We start from the raw sequence: 26,836 nt of genomic DNA, 5'->3' as shown, positions 1-26,836 counted from the left end.
TTCAGGATCACTCTCCAGCAGCATGAGACACAGCATGTTTTGATGCCTGCCTCTTTTTCAATTATATCTAAGAGGAAGACTGCTGGGGACCCATTTTTTTTTTTTTCATCTTGCACAGGACCCCCAAAGGGCCAGATTTAATTTCAATACAATATTAAGTGGTATGATATGATGAATGATAACAGGACATTGACAAATACAATCCAACACAGGATAATATGATGTAACATAGAGTAGAAGCCACCCAAACAAGCACTTTTAAAGATGTGGGCAAGGAGGCTTCCATGCCGTCCTCTCCATAATGTAGTGACATGGTCGGTACAACGTAGAAAAATGAAATGGTACGTGAATATTCAAATCATAATAGCAATAACATGAATGAGATTTAGCCATCTACTCATAACAACAAAGGTACTCTGTATTTCTTTGGGGAAATACATAATATCCCTCTTGTTCTTTCATGAAAATTAGTGTGAAAGTGAAACTCTCATCAGGTGTTTTAACAGGGGAGGGAGGAGTTACTCACTTCTGGGGTATAAATATTTAGGTGTTCATCTGTTTACATTTCTTCATCATTTATCTTTTCTAATTGAGCAAGCATATATGGTCTAGTGGTTAAGGCAGGGGCCTCTGGAGCCATATTATATAGATTCAAACACTAACCTGACACTTACTAACTACGTGAACTTGGGTAACTTCATTGCTTTTTCCCCTCAGTTTCCTCAAGTATAAATCAAGGATAATAGTAGTACCTTCCTCCACAGACTTATGAAGATTAAATGCAGCAGTATGTATAAAGTGCCGTTCCTGACTCTTAACAAGCACTCAAGAAATGTTCGCTAATCAAAAATTAGTCATTCCAGGACTAATTTTTCTTGGTGGTCCTCTGAGTGGCCAGAGAAGCCACACTGCCCTGAGAGAAGGGGGAGACATCAGAGCAGGTGAGATAGAAACGACCTGATGATCATCTGGGAATCATGCTGGTGGAAGAACGCGGTAGCATGTGTGCTCATCTGACTTGGGTATGACTTGGTCCAAATATCTTAAGACGTTACTGTCAAATGTCGAATCATGTCAGAATACCAGAATCGGCTCTGCCCCAACCCAGAAAAATTCATCTGGAAAGGGGCCTGCTAGAGGAGTCCTGTGTAACAACAGATGCTGCTTTGCACAGAGCAGTCGTAATTCAGAGGTGGCGGGTGAAGCTCAGAAATGCAGTCGGATGATGCTCCTTAGTATTGGTTTCTGAATCTTCTGCCACTGTCTGAATTCAGATCTGTGTTAATAGTACGATGGCAATAATCTGTCTGGCAGTGGTGCCTATAATTTCTCCCTGCTTCGAACTGTAATTCATAAAGTTTCCAGGAGAATCTTCACAGCTTTGCTAAAGTCACTTCGCTGCTAAACAACCTTCAGGGTCTCAAAATTGACTATGGACTTAATATAAAACCTCTTGGTATGACATTCGAGGCTTTATGGAGTCTGGTTCCAACTTGCCTTCTCATCATCTTCAGAGAAGATAATAAAGTTAATTGTTAGTCAATAAGCTGGAAATCTATCATCTACCTCCAGACAGAGGTAGATGGGACAACTTTTATTTTCACAGTGTATTACCTGTTTTAATTTCCTTCACATGATTCCATTAGACAGCCTTAAGAGGTGAGATAAGGCAAATACGATTCTATTTCATAAACTGAAAAACTGAGACCCAGATAGAGTAAATAATTTGCCCAGGACCTAAATGGCAAGTTCTCCTAAGTGCTTATTTCTTAGTTTGCTCATTTTCTGTTCTTATCCACTGTTCTGGCTTATTTACGTATCCCCACTGTTTGCTTCATGTGCTACCATTTTCTGGGGAGCTGGCTTTGCAACATCGGAAGGTTTGACAACACTGTGTTGAAAAAAAATGGACGTCCTCGGGCTGAGTCAGCTTAGGTACGTTTTATTATGTGCCCTTAAAAATCAGGTTTCACGTAAGTTTCTGAGTTTCTGGCTTTTCATGAAAGATCTGAAGGTCTGGCAACATTGTGCCCATGTGCCCATATAAGCAACACCAGCTTGGGCCGAGAGGAAGCCGGCCCTTCTGTCCAGGGGTGGAGCTTGAATTCTCCCCAGGGGCTACACTTCCTAATACATTGTCTGCTCTTCTTTACAACTTATTTACATTACTGCCCGGCCCAAGTAAGCATTTTAGTTTGCAACCCTTGGTTTGAAGAAAAAGATCCACCTATTTTCTAAAGATGAGAGGAAACAGTTTAATTGAGGAAATAATATGTGATTATTATGTTTGAACAAAGTCTTTTCTTTTTTGTTGGTTTATTATTTTTTTTTCATATTAAGATTTGAGTTTCCCAGGAGAGAGTTGATACTGTTTTGGTTTTATTTCTCATTTTTGACAACAGAGCAATTTGACCCAGAACTCTTAGTGACAGTCCTTTGGGCAGAAAATCTTTGTGGGACCTTTTTAATTAGGAATTGATGGGGTGATTAACTTATAATTCACAAAAAAAAATGTGGAAAAGAGAAGTACAGGTCAATTTCTAGTTGTGTTAAACTGTAAGGACAGAACCAGTGGCAAGTGATTGTTCCCTTTTAACAGCTTTTCTAATTTCTCTTAATTGGATCCTTTGTTTTCTAATTGGAGAGAGAGAACTATCACATGGCTTTCAGTTACTAGCTGTGGCATGGTGATCCTGTCATATGGCACATGCTAAGTAAAGTCAGACCTGCAACATATAAGATGGAATAAATACCATCTCCAAGAAGCTCTGTGTGTGAGTAGGAAAGAGGGGCAAGCTCCTGTGTCCTGGGAGGTAAAGCCATGCTGCAATGGGACATGCTAACTAGCCTGATTTTCCAGGGAGACTGCTTTGGACTTCCATTATGTTAAGGTTATGATTTCTTTAAAATATTTGTTCATGATAATATATAAATGCTTCTAAGAATACAAGATTATCTCTTGCATTCCTAGAAACCGTTAAAAGCTGTACACACACACGTAAGCACACACACGAGAAAACGCCAGTGTCCTCCAAGTACCTTGTTTTCTTCTGCCCACTGGTGAATTTAGAGATTCTCTTTCTAAGAAACAAAGTTTCTCATTTTACAACGTCCACTGGATCTCTTTTGCCTACAGGGTAAAATCTAAATATTTTATCACGTCTTGTATCTGACTCCAACTCTATTCTCCAAAATTGCCAGGCATGTGCTTCACATGAGCTTTTTACCTGTCCTTGGAGAGGTTAGATCTTTCACAACTCTGTTCATGCCACTCCTGCTCCCTAGTGTGTCTTCTACATTTTTCTTTGGTTAATTTTACTCATTGGTCAAGGCTAGATTGAAAGGGTTACCTTCCTAGTGAAGCTTCACCTGACTCTCCCAGGCACAATCAGTTTTTTGGTTCTTTGTCAACCACTAAACTTTAACACCTCTGTACTAGCTTCTGCTCGTTCACCCATTCAAAAATACTTTCTGATGAATAAAACTGGAAAAAATACTTTTTGAGCATCTCTGTGTAGAGGTGCTAAACCCTGGGGCTACATGGTCACTAAGAGGGCTGACCGCCTGATCTGGTATTGAACTGTAACTAATCCTTAGGTGATTGTTTCCCTTACTGGACTGTGAAACTGCCTAGTGTAGTAATATTTGCCTTACTTTGTATTCGATCAGCAGAGTCTAGACTTACACCTGGATTAAATAAGGTGATTAAGAAATGCTCATTGTCTTTAAATGTCTTCTTGATGGAGAATGCTGATCAGTTTTATAAAATCTAACCCCTCAGTGAGGCAACCTAGTATACCTACAATCTTGGCTTTTAAACTTGGAACAGTTGAAATGAGCATCATCGTTGTCCCTGAGATGTTATGGAATCTAATGACCTTTCGGTGTAAACTTTTTTACGCTTCTAGTGTGTATAAGTCAGATCCTGTGATGGGTGCTTTGGCTCAGCACCTTGGAATGGTCTTCTTCCAGAGAGGAAACACAGTCTTTGATTAAATGCCCTTAGCAGGCAGGGACAGGACACAGCTGGGGTTTGAATAAGGCTAAATCCCATCAGATTGGAAATCAAGAAGCTGCTGCTTTTGAAGATCATAAATCTGGAAAGCAGCAGAGGCAAGGGGCTGTGAGTCCCTGCTCAGAGAAGGTACTGCCACTTCTCTGGGGCTGCTAGCCCTTCTTCTCTCTGGCTGTTGCTCCCAGAATTACTTTAAAGATGGACACGGGAAGGGATAAGATTTTAACACTTGGACTACTAAGAAGTAATGAAAGTCTTGGAGAAGACCTGATTAAGAATATGAAATGTCATGGAAATGAGAAGGACTTGAGTGCCAGAAACTCTTGTTTCATGTCTCCATGTTCTTCTGAAAGGCACAAGCACAACTTTGAATAAAAGAAGAGCTTAAAGCTGCAAGTCTGTTAACTCATTGCTACCAGCAACTTTAGATCATGGGGTTCTGCCTCATGTGACTTTCCTTGGCTTTGTGGTATTTGTATATGTCCCACTCCATGAAACCACACTTCAGCATTTATTGTGGTCGCTTGTGTTCTTGGCCATCAGCCAGCTTACTGGCGCCATTGCCAAAATGAAGACATTCAACAGGGGTAAGGGAAACCTCTCCTTCCTCAGGCAGCTCCGTGGATGCTGGAGCTGCGTGCACATCTGGCTGTCTCTCGAGCAGCCGCTCTCCCTCCACCATATACCCCACCCATGCAGACAGCCCAGGCCTCTGAGTTCCTTATTGCTCTAAGTGTTTGCTCTTGGATCCGTGCTTCACGTGTTTTATTTACATGCTTTATTTTTCATTTTATGAACAAATCGATAACTAGACTTACTCTTTATCGCACTGGATTAGCTTTATTTATTCCGTTTGAATTTGATTAAAAAGCTGTCAAACATAAGTCTACATTTTTATCAGCAGAATAATTTCACAAAACCGGCTATGAGATGTGTTCAGTTAGAACACAGTTTTCAAAATAAAACAATGTTTGATATATTCTAGACAGTTACCCTTTTGTTTATCCATGACAACTGAAATTAACCATCAAATGGATAAAGCAATCCAAGTCCAGTCAAGCATCCTTAGGGCGTATGAAAAAAAAGTCTTTTTAAAAAAAGTTCTTTCTAGATGGATTTAATGTAACCCACCAATAAAGCATCCTCAGAAGCATAATAAAAATTCTACATAAAATGACATAGCCAGGGAAAAGGAAGATATACAGTTTGAAGAAGATTCAAAATAGATGTTAACATTAAAAATGAGCAGCCATGCAATTCCTATATAATATAAAGATCAGAACTGCAGGGCACTAATTTTGCTTCTCATTTATAAGACAATATGTTTATGGGACTGAAAATAGTATATGTAAAAAAACATATCCAGGGCTTCCCTGGTGACGCAGTGGTTGAGAGTCCGCCTGCTGATGCAGGGGACACGGGTTCGTGCCCCGGTCCGGGAAGATCCCACATGCCGCGGAGCGGCTGGGCCCGTGAGCCATGGCCGCTGAGCCTGCGCGTCCGGAGCCTGTGCTCCGCAACGGGAGAGGCCACAACAGTGAGAGGCTCACGTACTGCAAAAAAAAAAAACAAAAAAAAACCCCAAAAAACATATCCAATGGCAAATGTTTTGACCTGCCATTTTTCTTCAGAAAAAATGCCATTCAACATGTATTTGTAAATTTCAGCATCTAGCACGAAGGATAGCTGGACTAGATTTACACTTAATGAAAAGGTTCTTGAAAGAGGAAATATGTCTACTTTGGTTGAGATCCTGATTTCCTTTGTTCTATTTAAAAAGTATTCATTTCTGCCTTCTCCCCTCTTTTGGTTCTACTCGTGTACCCGTGGGCGTATGGGCAGAGGCTTGAGGCAGCCAGGGTAGTGAAGAGGCTCACCTGTGTGGACACATACCCACACTCTCAATCACATTCACACTCACACTCACTCACATGTCTACACATACACAACCACACATCCAATGCCCGGGAGTCGAATTAAGGCTATTTTTGGTTATGTGCTGTCCTCTGCACACTATTTTATAGCATGGAGCATGCATAATGTATGCCTAGAAGTGCTGGAAGGCACAAAACTGAAGGGGTTAATGTAGAACACATATAGGCAAATATTGTCAACTATTTTATTCAAATGTTTGGAACTTAAACACAAAATCATCATTAAGTTTTCACAAAATGAGGCATCTGTCGCTTGAAAGGAAAAAATATTTCAGAAATATGTTTACAGAAACGTAAAAATATTAGGCATCGAGACAGATGTGAACATAGTAACTCGCCTTGTCTGTCAGTCTTCCTCCGAGCCAAAGATCTTACTGTACTCGCTCAGCATGAGCTCGGCGATCTGGTTCTGGTACACCATGTGCACCGCCATGTTCCCTGTCTCGTTTTCAGCTCGCAGAAGGGTGGGTCCAAATACAATCCCTAGGCTTTGTGTGGACATGAGGTTCTTGGATGCTTCGGCCACTATCCTATGGAGAGAGAGAGAAAAAAAAGACCCACTGGAGTTTGAATAAAATTGTGGCTACTTTTGAATTATAAAGTTCTGTGCTCTTGAATCCTTTTTCTTCCTTAAATTTCAACTTAAAGAAGGAGAATAAGGGCAGTGATTGGCTTTGGCAAAACACAGAATGCAACACAAGCAAAAAAAAAAAAAAAAGAAAAATTCAGGTTCCAGAAAAACCACTAGACCACAGCATTATTTAATCTTCTACTCTGTGTGCTTTACTGTATGGAAATAGAACCTATGACTTTTGGGGGGAGGATTCTATCCCCATAATACCTGGCCACTGTGGGTGCTTAATAAATGTTTGTGGAATGAATGAATGAATAAATTAGCAAAAATGACAAAAATTACTGTGGAGAGTTAACAAGATTCAATCTGTGAAGTGGTTATAGTCAATGGAGGAAACAGGTCAGACATGCACAGAATATATAAGAAGCCAAACACAACAATAGATACATAATTCATGATTGAAGGACCGAAAAAATAATTACGTTTTTAGTGATTAGCATGAGTAAAGTATTCCTGACAAATGCTAACTGAAATATGTTTTGTAGAGAGGGTAGGTTCTGGGACATTTAGGCGTATAACAAAATTCTAAGTGTCCCTACCCATTTTACTCAATTTAGCTCACATCTCAATAAAATGCAGAAGCCTGTGCCGTTTGCACAGAAGAAGAGTCCCACTGGAATCAAAGAAATGTTTGCTTATGTGAGGACTGTGGAGAGCTGGAATACCAATGAAACATTAGGATGTGGTTTTATTACTGGTAACGTCTTGCCTGCTTCAACACGGGACTCTTAAAAAGAAAATAAAGCCCCTTCCTATCAATTGAGACTTTAACATAAAAAAAATAATGCTTATTCTCACCACTGAAACCTCCTTGGTTTTATATTAAAATTAGGTTTTAGTGATGTTAGGGATATAGGGAGAGCACATGGAAGGACAGGGTGCTAAGAAATACTGTATCTGCATTCCTCCAGAACCCCGACCCAAGGGAAATATAAGCTCAGAGAATAAAGTGGGGCAAAAGAATACTTTCCTGCAAGGCAGTGGGGCATCCAGTCTCAGAGCCCACTGGGGCACTGGCTGAGCTCTAGCGGACTCTGGTCTGCGTGGGCCTACTGAGTCCCCACTCAGAGGAGGCAGGAGGAAGGAAGACTTGCTCTCTTTCCATCTCTCCACAAACCCAGATCTCTGACATACCATTTCTGTGACCAAGAGCCCATGCCTTCTCTCTCCTGAAAGAGACTGAGGAGGGCCAAAGCCTTCAATTTGTGACTCCCCACAAGATGTCAGCAAGATGTCCTTGACCTGATCAATATCGGTAGTAATCAAGCAAAATCAAGTATTATTCTAAGCAATTTTATTTATGTATGTATTTATTGGCCGCAGAGGCATGTGGGATCTTATTTCCCTGACCAGGGATCAAACCCGCACCCCTATTCTGTAGTGGAAGCATGGAGTCCTAACCACTGGACCGCCAGGGAAGTCCCTATTATTTATTTTTTATTTAATTTAATTTTTAAATTGAAATATAGTTGATTTTATTCTCAGCAATTTTTTGGTCTCATTTAATCTTCATAACAATCCCATGAGGTAGTATCTATTATTTAAGCCCTTTTGACAAACGAGAAGACTGAGGCCAAGAGCGGCAAAGTGCCTGATATCACACAGAGCTGAGGCTCAGACTCAGGCAGGTGGGTTGCAGCTCCTGTGGAAACATCATTGCCCTGGGGTGTGTTATGGCTCCTATGCTTAATAACTGGGCTGACTTGTCACTCTACCATCCTCCACATGGTTATAGGTCCTTCCATAAGGGGGTCTGGAGTTTTATTCCTCACAGCAGCATTGTGATTGACAGCCTGGTTACAATGGATTTATTGTGGGAAGAATGACTCTTCAACTTGGACTAAATATTCAAGATATTCTGCCTCCCATTTTCACTTTTCTTCTCCTTCAAATGGAAAGCATTTGTACCTGTGAGTAATGTTGGCATGACTACAATTCTGGAAGGGATTCTCACATTTAAAGTATCAGTGAGTTATCAGAGACTTCAAGTTTAGAGTTTCCTTTGCAATGTAAGAAACTGTGCCACTTTGTTACTACATTTACCAAAAGTCTGTAGAATGATTTTAAAACACTCTCCTAACCTGGAGTAGGCACAAATGGAGTGGGGCTTTGCTTCTCTTTAACACACCTATTTACCTTGGCTTAAAGTCTCTCTTGAGCCTCTCCCAGACCTCTTGATTATAAAAATCACTTGTATGATTCATTGTGAAGGAAGACAGTTTTTCTCTTTTGGATTTAAAGTAATTCCTTTTTGGGATGCTAACTCATTCATTGACTATGCCACAATAATAATTTAAAAATTTGTTAAACAAATATGGAGAGAGATAACATAACTGATCAATTAATTATCTATTAGGTAAAAGTTGCTTTAAAAACATTACCCATAGGCAGCAAAGGTCTAAGCTGATAAGAATTATCTAGCAGAGAACAGGGCTCAGAAGGCATGGGGCATGAAGATGGTAAAATTAAAAGCAAAAGCCTAGGGCTTCCCTGGTGGCGCAGTGGTTGGGAGTCCGCCTGCCGATGCAGGGGACACGGGTTCGTGCCCCGGTCCGGGAAGATCCCACATGTCACAGAGCAGCTGGGCCCATGAGCCATGGCCGCTGAGCCTGCGCGTCTGGAGCCTGTGCTCCACAACGGGAGAGGCCACAACAGTGAGAGGCCCGCGTACCGCAAAACAAAAAAAACAACAAAAAAAACAAAAGCCTATTCAAGTATGAAGGTGAATGGCTGATATAGGGCCAACAGGGGAGAAGAAGAACATTAGGACCTGGAGTCCAGGGAGACTGAGAGGGGAAAGGGGTGACCTCAAGACAGATTGATGATGGGAGATATAGTTTCCTAGTTAATAATGGCTATAATTTCAGTCAATAGCAGGAACAATGAGATTTGGGGTAGCTGGGAGCCAGAATTGTGTCAAACTCAAGGTGAGGCTAGAAATCAAGGGACGTCCAAGAGCTGATTATTGAAGGGGACAGTTGTGGCTGTCATTATTGGAGATTATGGGGGTAGAAGCTGGAAGAGGTCTAGGCTACCTGGAGGAACTGGCGTGACTGGAGGGGTCTCCAGGGCATACAGGAAAGATATAGCTGGTGGGACTTGAGCTGTGAGAGGAGAAAAAGAAGGCTGAAATGGGGCTAGATTATTTTTTAATTTTCCCAGGGTTCTTTATGGTTTTCTTGCTCAGCAAACGTCCTGATCTGAGAATCCAGAGCAGGACCAAATCTAGAGGAAAGCAAGGCTGAGTTTCAATGGAGTGAAGAGTAGGAGGCTACAGCGGGCTGTCAGAGCCCCCCTCAGGGAAACGATTCTCTCTTGGCCAGCAGATCATGGGAGAGGACTCCTGTAATGGATTTCTGCCAATTCATCAGTTTCCTAAATTTCCCATGGACAAGTGTTCACTTTGAGCTCTTCTGCGTGTGTAAATGTGGAACATTCATGCCATCTCAACCTGTGTTATTTGTGTCCATTTCTCTTCACATTCTCCATGTGACTTTAATAAAACCAGTTTTAACTAATGGGTGCTTTCAAGTAATCTTGTTACAAGTAGATTTTACCAAATAACATTTAGTCTTGTATTCTTGTTATATTTGAATTACTGCAGGTTAAATTTTCTTAGCACCTTGGAATTTTTTCCAAGTTGGGAAAATTAAGTTACTTGCAATAACTTTTAGAAAAATCAAATGTAGTTAAGAAAGAATGTTAAGAAAATGTGGATGTGTATTATACAGAATGCATGCTTTCTTGCCTATTCTGTTACAAAACGTGTGCTTGTGTGTGTGTGTGTGTGTGTGTATGTATTTCATTGGCAATTTATGTTCTGAATATCAACCAACCAGTAGTTGGTATATTGAGAAATCAATCAATCTTTAGGTTAGAAAAGATGCTGAGGGTGAAGACTATTTTGGGGTCTAAGTCACCAACTACTGAACTATATGATTCATGTAGATAGGCAAAAATATTCTCACATCAACATTCACATTAGATTAAACCCCTTTATAGTAAAGAGTGGTGATAGATATTTCTAGCAAAGAAGGCTCCCAAACTGGGGATGTCTGGAAAATGTATTCATGCTGTTATGGATGTATTCATGCTGTTATAGACTTCACTATTCAAATGTGAACTTACCTACTCTGTACCTCAACAGACTCTTAAATAGTTAAGTGGTTGATTTAGGACCACATAAGTAGTCAACCACAATGTCAAAATACAGCTAGAATACAATCCTACGAAATTATTCAAATCTCAGTTTTTTACCTCAGATCAATGGGTGTCATAATTTCCACTCTCACTGTGAGGACTAGCTGGGCATTGCAAGTGTCATGATTTCTGAAGGCTTCAACTAGTAAAACATATGTAGAGGAGAAATAGAGGCTATCGAAAGAAATAAAAGCCCTGCATGGAAAAAGATGCAATCTAGTATGTAAGATGGAAAACTCTCAGAAACAGTAAGCTGTACTTCCAGTAGCTTAAAATGCAGTTGAGTTGTATTATTGGAGGGGAGGGATCTGATTCAGAAACCAAATACATTTTTACTATGGGTTTGGCAGTACTTCCAAGACAGCTTTCACTAAAGTGAGTTCTGCAAAACACCATCTCTGTGACATACTTCACAAAAATAGCAATCTGGAGTAAGAAAAGTTTTGGAGAAAATTATATGCCATTTTTCTTTCTTGGAAATTTACAATGCACAATAGCATAATAAAGGCTCTGACAAGTCCTGCAGAAAACTAACCCTGTTCATCTTTGTTTAACTCTTGTGTTCCCTAACTTACTTGCACGTTGTGGGTCCTCTTTCTTGAGAGACAATAAGCAGCATATGTTAAGAAATGTTACTTCTAGTGTGCTTTGCTAAGGATCTACTAAGTCTGAAACATTATGGATTTTACCCTCCTATGCCACCCAGGCTTCAGAACTCCGTAGCAGCTAATTCAAAGAGGTCAGATTGTGGTCATTTCTGGCAAGTTCCACCCCTCTGGTAGGGCTTAGATTTCATCTGGCCTTAAACTCCATGACAGTGTTGTAAATTTTGAGCTACAATTTAACCTGTTTTCAACAAAGAAATGAAAGAAACTCCCTTTTTAGGACAAAACAAAGGCCAAAAGGCAAAAGACCACATCTGAATGAGAAAGGTGAGAGCAGAGACATGGTTGAGAGATTACCATACAGTAAATTGATGGATGGTAAGAAGGTGCAAAAACATTTAGATCTTAGATCAATATTTGGAAATTCTTCTACATGTTTGTTTACTCACCATTAGATTATTCCCAAGAAATCCTTATAGCAAAGATACGTGATTTGCAGCCACATGAAGAGCTCAAAGTTTAGTGCCTGTGAATGCTTGACTAATAGGAAAAAGACCCCAAACTGCAACTCTTTTGAAAAAGGCTATTTATGAACACAGCTTAGTTTAAAATAGCCTGACAAAAATAATTATGATTTTATGAATTTGTTCACAAAATAGCACTTGATATGTGTTCATTTTAAAAGAAACTCTTATACCGTTAAGTAAATTCAAGTTTATAAAATCTTGAAGTGGGTAAGAATTCATTTTTCTGGCAAGAGATCAGAAAGGTGATATACAGTTTACAGCATAAGAAGGAGAAGAAATGCCAGAGCTACTTTTTTTTTTTTTGCTGTACGCGGGCCTCTCACTGCTGTGGCCTCTCCCGTTGCGGAGCACAGGCTCTGGATGCACAGGCTCAGTGGCCATGGCTCACGGGCCCAGCCGCTCCGCGGCATGTGAGATCTTCCCGGACAGGGGCACGAACCCGTGTCCTCTGCATCGGCAGGCGGACTGTCAACCACTGCGCCACCAGGGAAGCCCCCAGAGCTACTTTTTGTTGGGCCCAAATGGACGGAGCAATGATCCATAAATTTTAGATTATTTTAGAAACAATCTATAACCCAGAGCTATAGATGCTGGACCCCAGACAAAAAAAATCCTCAGAGCCTCATGCTGGGTAAGTTTTTCCAAAAGTGAGCTGAATTGCTAACTCAAAGGAATTTCTTAGTTGCTTAAAATCACAGCCAAATGATTCAAAATGAAAGAGAGATTTACTATAAAACTAAAAATTAATGCTGAATTAAGAAGACCAAAGCATTTAATAATAGTCCAGCTCCAAACAGATATATGGATGCAAACTTCCTTTTAAGTTTGTGCTTTGCTGTTACCATAGTGACTTGCAAAGCAAGTAGAAAGCCACATAACTGCCTGCAGAACAAGCCTCAGGTTATTGGAGGTGTACTAAAAATATTCCCTTCCCTATCTCTGGATTGCTGTGATTTTCCAACACACATAACTTTAGGATGGTTTAACTTGAATGGGGAAAGTGCAGTGGTAAACGTACTTTTGCCATCAGGTCACACTTGCAAAATACAGCTCATCCACTGTATGTGAAATGTTAATTGTGACTTTGACCATTTCAGTGAAGAGAGGCTGTTAAAAATAGAATAAATTTTCAATGTGCTCAACTTATGTTTCCTATGTGCTATAACTACTTTGGGGGGGGTGGTCCATGCTAACCATATGCTTGCCTACTCTCAATTTGCACAAACTATACTGCTGTCTACACTGGCCTTTTAATTTTTTTTTAAAGATTGGGGACTTAGCAGGAATTCTACCTTCTCCCTTGAAGTCATGGCTGTATGTTAGAAAATTTTTCAAGTATTGCAAAAGCAGAAGAGCATTCACAAATGTTTTTGCATTTAATACTAATGTATTTCAAGGTGGTCATTCACTGGTGATCCAGTCATTTTTTATATGCAAATTTATAAATTAATTGATTTAAACTAATTGTAAAGTCTTCAATTTTATACTTAAATATCATATTAGTATTGTTTTCCAAAGTAAGCAAAAAACTATCCTCCTAAAAGGGAATTACTGCTATATTCTGACATTTTTGCTTTTAAATTATCTTTAAAGCTATGTGTATGTAATTCTTTCAAAGCACATCATGGAAAAGGTACTTTATATGGCAGTCGCACATTCACAGGTAACATGGCCCTATTCTTTGCATTTATTGAGTACCCTCTTTGCATTGATTTCATTGCAAAAGACTGAAACATTTTCAATTATTCACTTGTTTCATATTTATATTCATTGGCCATTACAGGGAGAGTCTAATGTATCTTTAAAGCAATATTCAGAACAATAAGATAGGAGGAGTGATAAAATTAAAAAAGTGACTAGGGCTCCCCTGGTGGCGCAGTGGTTGAGAGTCCGCCTGCCGATGCAGGGGACATGGGTTCGTGCCCCGGTCTGGGAAGATCCCACATGCCGCAGAGCGGCTGGGCCTGTGAACCATGGCCGCTGAGCCTGCGCATCCGGAGCTCCGCAACGGGAGAGGCCACAACAGTGAGAGGCCCGCGTAACACACACACACACACAAAGTGACTAGCCCATAGACTTCAAAATGGCTTATTTCTGGTTGGAATATGTATTCTATAAGGTGATAACAACCATGGATAAAATGGGATATCATAGCCAAAGCCCTTACGTAGTAGATAATACCAAAAGGAACACTAACAGTAGTTACTATTTGTTGAATACCTTTTATGTGCTAATCACTGTGCTTCAAATATATCACAATTTTCAAAGGTAGACTTAAAAATCAGCTTTAATTTCTTTTGTTATGATTATAAAGTAATACATTCTATTAGAATTTGAAAATTTAGTAAAGTTTGGTAAAGAAAAAACCACACCAGCAACTGTAAACAGTAACTCAAGGTACCCATTATTCATTCATAAAAACCTGTTACTCAGTAGACCTGCTATTACTCAACACCTGCTAGGTGCCTGATGCTGTTATGGATGCTGAGGATGGTGCAGTGAGTAAAACAAAGTGCCTGCCCATATGCGGCATACAATCTAGTGGGGGAACCAGACAACAAACAATACACTAATCAGTATACGGTGTGGTTTCAGGCACTGAGGTACTTCAAGTAAAACTAAGAGAAGTGGTGGTTCTTCCACTGACCCTGGGAGCATTTTAAAAGTTTCTCATGGCCTAGAATCCATCCCCAGAGATTCTTCTTTACCAAGAATGAGTGGAGCCTGGCTGGCTGTAGATAATACAGCCTCCAGATTATTCCACTGTGTAGAGAGGTGGAAAGTGCACATGTGGCAGACAAGGTGCTCAGAAGTTCTTTCTAAGGAAGGGACGCTGGGGCAGAGACCAGCTTATGTGCACAAACCAAGGGAAGGAAAACACCAGGCAGGGAAAAGTAGGTAGAAAGCCCCAGTGGTGAACCACCCCAGTGGGTGGTTCTAGGAATAGAGAAGAGGAGAGTGAGGCAGCGAATGTAGGAGATGCTGTGGGCGGACTCATGGGCCTTGGTAAGGATTTAGGACTTAATTCTAACAGTGATGGGAATTCAACCTTGGGTTTTGAGCAAGAGAATAACACTGCCAGCATTTAATATAAATGTATAAGTAATTTATTTACATACATATTCAAGAAAATACTTTCTATAAAATTTTGTATTCAACGCTTTTCAGTTCTATCATGAGCAATTCCCATGTTTTATATAAGTAGTATATATTTTTTACTCATTATCTTATATGGGACAGAATGGGCTGTACCCTATGATTTCTTAGTATAAGTGAAACTGATGTATTAAAAAATCTTTTTGTGTACTCTTTCTCCACATTTTGGAGTATTTCTTTAGGCAGTGGTTTCCAAATAGGGGCAACTACCCACTCCCACTCCCCCTATTAGGCATTTGCAAGGTCTGGAGACATTTCTGACTGTCATGACTGGGTGGGGTGGGGGAGTTGAGTTGCTATGGTATCTAGTGGGTACAGGCAAAGGATGCTGCTAAACATTCTACAATGCACAGGACAGTCCCCCAAACAAAGAATTTATCCAGCCCAAAATGTCAATAGTGCTGCTGTTGAGAAACCCTGCCTCAGGGTAAAATAGTAGAAATGTAATAATTAGATCGATGGTTCTGAAACTTTACCATTCATGAGAGTAATTTGGAAACCATATGAAATGCAAGTTTGCTGAACTTCACCTTCAGATTTTTGGTTCAGCACCTCTGGGGAAGGACTTGAGAATATGCATTTGTCACAAGTTCCTAGAGATGATACAACTGGTCCCGGGACCACACTTTGAGAACTTGCGCTAGATTAAGATATGGGTTCTCTTCTCTTAAAATATGATAACGTGGGATATGTAACATGACAACCCATAGTCCTGTTAGCATTATTATCACTTGGTTTTATTCTTTTTAAAATAATTGCTAACTTGATAGGTGAAAAATGATTGTCATTGTTTGAATTTAGGATTCTTTGAAGTTAGGAAATGGGGAAGAAGTTAAAAAAAGAACAGCCATGTGGATTTTTTCTTCTGTGAACAATTGTTCATATCACCTGCCTTTTTCCTATTGAGAGCATATCATTTTATTTGTTTACTTAATCCACTTACTTATTTTGTATAACAAAACTAACACATAGTCTTTAACAGTGTGCTAATCAGGGGTATGTAGAATAAAAAGGTAAAATACTCTCTGGTTTTCTAGTCAAACTCCTTCATGATAACTATAATTAACAGATGGGTGTTCCTTCTGGATGTTTTTCTATCTATCCATCTACCTATCTATATATATATTTTTTCTTTTTAAAAAAGAATGAGATAAAAAATACATAATATGGTACAATTTGCTTTTTTCCCCCTTAACTATATATCATGGGAATCTTTCCAAGTCAGTACATATAAAAATACCTCACCCTTTAAAAAAATGTTGTTACATTTCATAATATGGAAATAATTTATTTAACCATTCCCCTGCTGATGGACTTTTAGGTTGCTTCTAATTTTTTGCTATTACAGACAATGCTACAATGAACATCCTTGTGCATAGAGATTTGTGAGTTTTTATGTATTAAGATGCATAATACTTCATTACTTTTGTTGTACTTACATTCTCCCAATTATTTTTTTCCTTAATTTTGTTTATTTAAATTTTGTGTGGTCATATCTGGCACTATTTCTTTTGGAATTTCTATCATTGTTTTTGTTATTATAAAATTCATCCATTTAAATAAATCAGATAAATGTCATTAATATTTTTTCCTAGTTTTAAAAAATGATTTCATTTCATATCCTCTAATTCATCTCAGTATATTTTACTGTTTGAAATGTGATGGTAATCTCAATCTTCTTTTTCTTCAAAAGCTAGCTGATTCCCCCAACCACATTTCTTGAATAAATTGCCATTCTCCATTGATTTGTGATGCTACCTTCCTACAACTCACAGACACACACACCTGGTATTTTTACTCTGTGGATGATTTCTGTGTGTATTCTTAACTAGTACTTTGCTGTTTAAATCATGATAACTTTAATATACATTAGGAATCTTCCCATTTTTTCTTTTTCAGATGGGAAGGAAAATTTTCAGATGGACAAAAGGAGCCTGAGAAAGATTGAATAATTTGATCAAAGTCATGTAGTTAAGTGGCAGTAGCACCTAGATGAAGATGCAGATCTTTATTACTCTGGGAGATAGATATTCTTTCCACAAATAACTAAGATTCAAGAATTTGGGGTTTGAAATCAAGGGGTTTCTTAATGTTGAGGCCTGAGGCAGACGTGGAAGAGAAGTGAGTCAGAAAGTCGGCACAAGTCTTGGGTGACATATTTTGATTTTTTTAATCACCTAACTCACATCCAAGGATATATTTATAGGGATGAGAAGGGTGTTCAGGTGGAAGAAAAACCAAATTAATACATATTGTCTTTTTCTCCAGATTCACACAGTGTTTTAAACTTCTGAGAGCATTCACTTCTCACTGTGAAAAGAAATGCACTATTTGTGAGATTGGTTGAGAGTTTCAGCTATTGTTTCCCTTAGATGTTTTCTCTTAAGCTTTAAAATGGTTTTAGCCATTCACATTTGACCATGTCAGCAGTAAAAGAAGTCTTAATTTTTATTCCCTGAGCTCTGTTGATCTACCAATAACCATGGATAATATCACCATCCTGGGAAGACATTGCCCTGGACTTAGGGGAGAAAGGCTAGGAAATGTGTTACATGTTGGGAGTATTTTTAGAAAAGAAAAAAATATATAAGACTGTTTATTATTCTTTACTTGGAATTTGTCCAATAAGGCAGTTAAAACACTAGTATGTGCTAGTAACATTTTATATAGAACATTGGGGGTTGTGCGTGGATCAGCATTAATTAGGCCAAGCAGAATAAGGCACCTAATTATAAGACATTAGTGGAAAATATAACTTAAATATTTGCCTTGTGATGTTAGATAAAACTAAAAGGAATACTATCAATATGCAAAGTCAGGATTCATCAATCTCTCTTTTTTTTTTTTTAATTTCTTTTCACATAGGTGAAGAGAACAGCTATTCCGCTAAGGGCATCTATCAAATCTTCAGCAGTTTTCTAGAAAATTGTTTCCTTATTTAAAAGGTCCCAGAATAGCTGAAAGAGAATCAGTTGTAGTTTGGGTGTCAGCATTCATTCGTCCACACTTAATTTTACTTTCTGAGGAAAAATAAGCTTTAGATGTTTTTCACAGTGACTTGACTCTGAGAGGCTGCACAAATAGAGGCTCCAGGGTGAATGTGTGAAGCAGAGTGATAGGCTCCTCAGTGACACAGGGCAGGGACTGATTGGTGTTTTGGTTTGGAAAAAAGAACAATTAGGGAAGCCATAATGACTGAAAGCAAAAAGCCATGATATGGAAGAAAAAGTCTACTTTCCTCTAGTAAATCCAGTTCCTGGAATCAGCCCAGAGACAAATTTCAACTCCATACAACGAATTAGAGTTATGAAAATAGACTAGGCTCCTTCAAAAGATTCACAGTTATTATAGAAAATTTAGAAAATGTAGATGAGTCAAAATAGAAACTAAAACTCCCTGATAATTCCATCACTTAGATATTACTATTATTAATATTTGGTATAGATTTTTCCAAATGTATACTAGAAAAATAGGGGGACTATCTATCAAGGTTATTAAATATTCTGCGCTTAAAAAGAACATGAGTTCCCCATCAGGAGGCATTCAGAGATGTTGCAGATTCCCGTATTGAATGGCAAAGTGAGTGACATTTAAAGTGTGGTTTGGTTTGGGCTTCCAGATTAATGACGAAAAAATGAACATTCTGGGAGAGTCAAACTATCCTTAGAGATAAGGTGGGATAATATATAATAACAGGTTTCTTCCCCACCCTTCCTTATGCCTCTTTCTTTTCTCCAAGATTCAATCAGCAGCATTGTGTCCTCAGTGGAGGGATGGTACAAGAGAAAAGCAAAGAAAGTGCTTTGGATTTTTGTAAGCTAGGGCATTTGAATTGAAAAGGACTGGGCCTAAGTGCCCTGGACTCAGAGTTGCAGCAATGGCTTAACCAATAGATTGGAAGGTAGATCAAGAGCCAGGCTACCCTGCTGCCAGACAAGAGAAAGATTTCTCTGGATCGGTAGAAAGAGACTTAAAAAGAGAGCTGAGACTTTGGTGAGGTCCCATGGATGCGGCCCAATCCTGAGTCCTTCTTACCCCCCTTCCCTGGGGATGCAGGCTGTTGGAAGGTTTGAGGATTCTGAGATCAGATAGACCCATATTCCCCTCCTTGGGGAAAACCTAGGGTTATAAAAAAATTCCAGACTTCCTCGTGTTCAAGGTATCAGAAACAAAGACAAATTACTGCATTGTGTATCTACGCAAAGGTAGAATAAGATAACTCCACAGTGTCTGTCTGACCAGTGACTGAAACCAAGACCTGAAAATGGAAGTTGGGGATGATGACAGAAAACCAGAAGGAAATGAAGACAAGCCAGGACAGGTGACAAAAGCCAGACACTTTCTACCCTGCTTATCTGCTTTACTACCTTTCTCTAGTAGAATGTAAACATCTTAAGGACCAGGACTTTATCTGTTTTTGTTCAGTGCTGTATTCCTAGACCCAGATTAGTGTTTGGCTCACTGAGTACTAGGTGCTCAGTAAATACTTATTGAAATACTGTATAAACAGATGCTCTCCCTGCCCCCCACCAAATGCTTAGGCCATACGTAGCCCTCCAGAACTAGAAAGGACCCAGGAAAATGTCTAGAAGTGTCTAGAAGACACTCTGAATGGACTAAATTTAGATCATTTAGAAGAATAGGGCTCACAGGGGAAATTAGTTTCAATTGTGGCACAATATTTACATTTCTGGCACACCTGAGTTTCATACCTACTCCGAGATGCTGAGAACATGAAGGCAGAGATGAACAGAGATAATATTTCTTGAGAGCTAGTTAAGGGCCTGTAAGTGTGCAGGGTGCCTTTCCTTCCCAAGTATTATCTGACAGTGAGTTTCTAACATGTACCCAGTTTGAACAAAACTGGTGAGAGGAGTTTAGAATAAAATGTAATTTTTATCTGGTTTATACTATGGATGGTTGAAGTTAAAGATAATGACACCATTTTTCTTGGCCATCTAAAATCTGACCATCAAGTTCTATTTTAGGTAAAATGCTTGATGTATCTGCAGAAATGCAAACCCCTTCAAAATGTTTACAATACTTGGCTTAAAGATAGAAACTATTTGTTTTGCTTTTACACACATGAATTTATTATAATCTGTAGTGTGGTGGAGAAATAAATTGTGCCAGTTTCTGCATCTGTCCTTGTACATATGGACATCAGGCTAACTCATGAGTCTATTGTTCAGTACACACCTCTGTAATCACCTGTTATGACTCACATCTAGACCTTTTTGTGCCTCTCTCAAGTTTCATCTGCTGTTATCCATGCTGAGTTTTCATTCTTGCACATACATTTTATCATAATATTATATGTTAGTCATAAAGTATAATAGAGCTAAGAGGGATTTTGAATTTAAAACATTGTATAATGTGCTATAATTATTAAATATTAAAAAATTACTTCTATCCCACTAGAACTAAACCATGTGATTTGTGTGCTTTTAGTGAGTAAGGGGTGAGACTATAGGTAACCTAAGATATTTTTAAGTGTATATGAACCAAGCATAAATTAAATAAAGTGACACCAAGGCTGAAATAATGTAAGCAAGCACCAAGTGAAACACTGCAGTGAATTCAAAATAGAGTAGTGTACTGCTACTGACGGTTCCCCTATCCTGACATGCTGACTTAATCTGGCATCAGGAAGGAAGAGAACAGGATAAAGACAGAGAGAAGGATAAAGAGAGAAATGAAGATTGTTTTTAGTGTGATCATGACCAGGCCATTCATATTTCTCCTAGAGCCTGGAACCAATCTTATACTTATTGGAAGGTGTGACCTTTAAATATTCCTTACTTGCAAAAAGACAAATATTCTAGAAGCTCGGTGTTAGCTTGTGGAGGCATCTGTCCTGCTTGCTCTTTGCGTGGAGGTTACTGCAGGGGGGTTGAAAACTGTAGATGAGTAAATGTGTTACTTATTCTTTACATTTGCAGACTTTAGGGTTAGTTCTCCTTGACAGCTCCCCAATTTCTTTAACGCAGCAAATCTTTAATCAGCCTAGATATGTTAAAATGTGATTTTTACAGCGAATTGACCTGAGTTGAGTACTTGAGTTGAAATGTGTATTTTTCACCCTCAAAAGCTGACTTGGAGGAAAAAAAAATCAGATATTCTATGATATACTTTGCCTTAGTGACAAGATGTTTTGGGGGAAATCATCCAAGCTTGAAATAAAATCTTTATTGAAAGTAATTCTACATTCATGCCAGTCAGATACATTGTAGGATTAGACTGGATATCCCAGGGGAAAACTACGGTATATGCACCAGGCAGAGTTGATTATTTGGACCTACTGTCAGTTCTTAACTTCCTGACAATGACTGAAGCATTCACAACTGCTACAACTCTGTTTTCATCTTTATTTTGAGAGAAAGTTAATATACTTTACCTTAACTATGCCAAATGTACTGGAAAATAACCCAGTAATAAGATACACCCCTCCTACCAAGTGATATCTGTGTGTAGAGAGCATTTAGCTGTGCATTTTAAGGAAACAAATACAAGCAGCAAATGACAGAAAGATATTGTGATTATTTTTTCTACTTGAACTTTAAATTTTTTCTGGCAAAGCCTCCTGTGTGCTGTCTTAAAATCAACAATGTATACATGATTATGGAGCCAAATAAGTGGCTTTCATTGAAAATTTCCTTCAAATGGCAGGTGGGGGAGGCTTTTCAAATTATTATTGCTAGAGTAATTTGGTTATCAATGTTATTTGGTGTCAAAAAGGAAGATACAGGGATGCCAGGTGACATTTGGCTCCATTTAGAGAATCAACAACAGCCTGGGATGTCACTTTTGAAAAAGTCATAAAATTGTTTCTTTGGATATAATTAACACTGTGACTAAAAAAGAGAGAAAAAGGCATAATTTCAAATTTAGATTTATAGCCTGATTTGCTGTGAAGACAAAACATCCTCGTAGTTCTAGAGGAAAGGAAAAGACATAAACCCCAATAGACGTTTGATAATAACGATGTTCAATTTAAAAATTCAGAACTTAATTTTGTAACTTTCATCTTTTGGTTATATATTTTAAAATGCTTTGCTTGCACATTACCAAAGAATGAAAGCAAAAGGGTGAGGTGGCCCATGACTCACAAGTATAAGGAGAGAAATGATGACCTACTCTCATGTTATAGAAAATGACAACATACTCCCCTAGACAAAGAAGTCTCAAGGTGAAAAGAATATGTGTTCTGAGAACTGTATTTCCTACCTGAGTAATGCATTGGTTAAAAAACTTAAGTTGAAAAAACTTTGTTTTTAAATTCAAAAAGATTATGAATGTCCTTCAATGGGTGAATGAATAAACAAACTATGGGATGGAATAATGGAATATTTTTGGTGATAAAAAGGAATGAGCTATCAAACCATGAAAAAATGTGGACGGGGCTTCCCTAGTGGCATAGTTGTTGAGAGTCCGCCTGCCGATGCAGGGGACACGGGTTCGTGCCCTGGTCCGGGAAGATCCCACATGCCGTGGAGCGGCTGGGCCCGTGAGCCATGGCCGCTGGGCCTGCGTGTCCGGAGCCTGTGCTCCGCAACGGGAGAGGCCACAACAGTGAGAGGCCCACGTACCACAAAAAAAAAAAAAAATGTGGACGAATTTTAAATGTATGTTGCTAAGTGAAAGAGGCCAGTCTGAAAAGCCTGTATGATTTCAAGTATCTGACATTCTGGAAAAGGCAAAGCTCTGGAGATAATGAAAGATGAGTGGTTTCCAGGAGTTAGGGGAGAGGGAGGAATGACTGGGCAGAGCACAGAGGATTTTTAGGGCAGTAGATCTATTCTGTATGATACTATAATGGTGGATATATGTCATTACATGTTTGTCAAAATCTATATAATATACAGCAAGAGTGAACCTTAATGTAAACTATGGACTTTAGTTAATAATAATGTATTGATGTTGGCTCATCAATTGTAACAGATGTCCCACACTAATGCAAGATGTCAATAATAGAGGAGATTCTGCATGTGTGTTTGGGGGTGTGTGGGGCTAGATAGCATATGAAAACTCTCTGTACTTTCTGCTCGGTTTTCTATAAACCTAAATCGGTTCTGAAAAATCTATTAATTAAAAAAAAGTAAAAAAAAAAAAAAAGATAACGAAAGCAGATTGCATTCATTCAGGGTCCAGAGGTCCATTTCCCTGTTTGTCTATCCTTATGGGCACACACATTTGAATGGCTTTGTACTGTATGTCAGTCACCATATCCAAAACCATATTTAAGTTTGTTTCTATGAGGAAGCCTTTAAGAATTGTATTCTGATCACTTCGTTATTTGCTTTCTTGGCATTTAAACATTCAGATTGTATTACATTATTGTTGACGGTTTATTTTTATCTCTAAGTTATTTCATGCACATATGTTTTATCTCCCTCAATTAGATTGCAAAATCTTTGAGTTTAGGTGATGTGTTACCTTCTACTTTACTCCTATTTTCATTGCAGTAGGAAATTTGGGTATTCTATACCTTCCTGTTATTACAAATTGATTTTGCTTTATAGGTCACTGGCAGGTTAAATTTTTCCTCACCCAGATGTTTTGCTCAAGCAGAAAGTGAGCTGAACTGAACAAAAATGAGGTACTCCCTTATACTTTTCTATCTACAGTCAGAGCAAAGCTGTCCACAGTTACTCCTTTTTTTTTAAATTAATTAATTTATTTTTTGCTGCGTTGGGTCTTCGTTGCTGTGCGCGGGCTTTCTCTAGTTGTGGCGAGCGGGGGCTACTCTTCGCTGAGGTGCGCGGACTTCTCCTTGAGGTGGCTTCTCTTGTTGTGGAGCACGGGCTCTAGGGCGCGCTTCAGTAGTTGAAGCACGCAGGCTCAGTAGTTGTGGCTTGCAGGCTCTAGAGCGCAGGCTCAGTAGTTGTGGCGCACAGGCTTAGTTGCTCCGCGGCATGTGGGATCTTCCCGGACCAGGGCTCGAACCCGTGTCCCCTGCCTTGGCAGGCGGATTCTCAACCACTGTTCCACCAGGGAAACCCACAGCCACTCTTGTTAGCTTCTGTTTCTTAAGTCCAGGAGGGAAGTCAAGATCATCAGTGAAACCCTTGAGTCCTTTTCCATGTCAATCCTCTCCGTTTCTCCTTTCCCCTGTCTCCTCTTTTTACTTCTTTTGAAAAAAAAATTACAGAGGATGACTGGAGAATTGAATTTGGAAATACAGCAATCTTATGTAACATTTGGAGGTATTTTTTTTTGGAAAAGAGAATTCAGTAAGTGCAAAATATCATCCTTGGATGCTCCATTTTCAAAGGTTTTATGAGGTAGTGTGAAATTACTTTAGGTTAAGGTGTCAAAAATAGAATGCAGGAGTTATGAGGTTTGTGTTGAGCAGTCTTGCTTCCTCACAGAAATGTCTACATCATCCAAATGAAAAAGAATCCATCTCACTGACCTAGAGAATTGTGTAGACATCCCTGAGGCTTACTGACCCAGCACACCATAGGAACCTGGAGAAAAAGGTGATTCAGTGAGGAAGCTTTAGTCTAGTAATGCACACAATTTTAATCGATGTAGAAGATCAATGTGTACAAAGAAAGAGAAAGCCTGGTTTCCTCCCCTGGCTCCACTTTTTATTGCATGTAGGACTTTGGGGATTCACTTAGCCTTCCTCAGCCTCAGTTTCCTCTTTGGAAAATCAGACAGTTGGGCTGGAAGAGTTCTAATTTCCTTGTTGAACAATTTAACACTTAAAAAAAGCTTAAACTCTTTTCGTCCTCAAATTTGAAATGATTTTTAAGGAAAGTTGACACGCTCGGAAACACATGCAAAGCATAGTCCTCCGCTGCAAAAAAAGGAAACCCTAAAATTTAAGGGGTTGTAATAATATCTTAGGTATATGTGTACATGCTTTAAATATAATAGACACATAAAGGGTATGTGTATATTTTTACTATAAGACATACATTTATTTATTAAAATAAAGAATGAAACAAAAAGGCAGACACTGGGAATTTTTAAAGAAACAGACACGAGCCTCCTGTTCTTTTGGAAGCATAAGGGTGTGTCTGTAGTCTGCATTTTTGTTTTCATAACACCTATAAAAGAATGGTGGCAATGGACCAACAGACCTGCTCTGGCAGAGATGACACACAGGTTTGCTTTACCTGGCTGATGGTGGCTGTCTGCTCTGTGGGGAAGGACCCTGAAGTTGAAAGAGTGATGTGACCAATCAATAATGCCTACATGGGATTTGGATGGAGAATGGTGGTGCATGTGCCAGGAATGTGCCATTCAGGGCCAAAGTAATTTTGAAAGGAAATCAGATACATCTATAGAAGTATTACAAAGCCTTCCTGGATGAGAAAGAATCTGGAAACTTGAGAGGCAAGCTGTTGGGGGCATTTGAACCAAGTTGCCCTTAAGTAAGTATAGAAAAAAAAGGGAAAATTGTAGCTGCATAGAGGTGTCAAAGTAGACAAAGAGTGAATTTAGATATATATGAGTTTCAAAGATAACTGTCTGAAAGAGATTTAAGGAAATATATACAAAAGATATAAATTGGTAGTCTTTTCAAATTAGAACATATATACCTGCTTCATTTTTTAAAAGAAATTACTCAGTATTTATAATATGTATTTTAAAAAACCCAGTTCCCAATGGATGTACATTACCCACCCCACCCCTATATTTTATTAACTTATAATCATCAAAAGATCAGACCTTTCTCTGGTTGTATATGAATACTGAAGAGAAAGTCATAGAAAGGAAAAATACAGTCTCTCTATGGTTAAAAAGATCTACTAATGTCAGTGGTTAAGTGGTCATTTTATTGAATAGTGATAATAGAGGGAAGATGTACAAGGCTGTGGAATAGAAGAGGGTCAATGGAATCTATTCATTTTGTGTTTATACATTTGTACTCTTGCATGGCGCCTCATTGCAATGCCTTATCTAGGAGGATTACTAATATGACAACACTCCTGATTTATAGAAGCCCAGTTAGGTTAAACAGTTTGATTCATTTCAATTGGATAAAAAAAAAACTCTTGTTGAAGCTGAATTCTTGCTTTGCAACGAACACAAACTCACACTCATTATTACTTATGGTGCTTTTCTTTATGGATGAAGTGCTTCGCAGCCAAGTAGCAGTAGTCACCAGCTGATGACCATAAGGAAAGGCAAACACTGTCAGTAGAATAACATCCTTAGCCAAGTGTTTATGTTGGATACATATACAATACATAACTGTTCTTAACTAATGATACAAAGTTGGCCTCCCCAAGTTTCTCCTTTTGTATTATTTCTTGCCACCCATGTGTTAAGCAAGATTTTCTCAGGACCTAAGCCCCACCCTAAAAGTAAGTTCGGCTTCTTTGCAAGCTGGATTTATTCCTTCTAGCTTCCAAGGGAATATCATACATCAAATAACTGTGAGTTAGTTGTACATACAATTGTGGTGATGTGGCTGCTAATGAAATTTCCAGAGGTGGTTAATTTATGTACAGAGTATCTTAAGCAATGAAATGACCTAGTTAATTTGGCATTTTTTAATGTTGCCCTTTAAGATCTTTTGTTTATATTTTCTTTCTGAATCTATTGGTTTATTATATTCTCAATGAAAGCTTTTTTTTTTTTTTCCTGCAGGCAGGGAAAACATCTAAGTCTTCCTATTAAGAACTTTATTTTCTTTCTTTTCCTTGCTCCAACTTTCCTTGCTTTAAATTTTCTCTAACCTACAATTTGGAATTTTCTCTTCAATTGGCTGAAGTAATGTTTTACTGGCATTCCTCTGACCAGATATT

At 38.8% G+C, this 26,836-nt stretch overlaps 1 protein-coding gene across 1 annotated transcript in view; it reads right to left on the bottom strand.

Annotated features, from left to right (window-relative positions):
• Positions 1-6,295: 6,295 nt before the first annotated feature.
• The window catches only part of ARHGAP15 (Rho GTPase activating protein 15), a gene marked incomplete at both ends in the record, with an annotated part of 595,418 nt that continues 574,877 nt past the window's right edge, over positions 6,296-26,836 (bottom strand). Inside the window, one exon of the mRNA XM_079710401.1 lies at positions 6,296-6,479. Within this exon, the coding sequence (XP_079566527.1) occupies positions 6,296-6,479 (184 nt within the window). The remainder of the gene's footprint in view (positions 6,480-26,836) is intronic.

Source organism: Hyperoodon ampullatus (genome assembly GCF_949752795.1).
Source record: "Hyperoodon ampullatus genome assembly, chromosome: 8".
NCBI classification, from domain to species: domain Eukaryota; kingdom Metazoa; phylum Chordata; class Mammalia; order Artiodactyla; family Ziphiidae; genus Hyperoodon; species Hyperoodon ampullatus.
The sequence above is the reverse complement of the archived record's forward strand: the minus strand, read 5'-3'. Positions and strand labels throughout refer to the sequence as shown.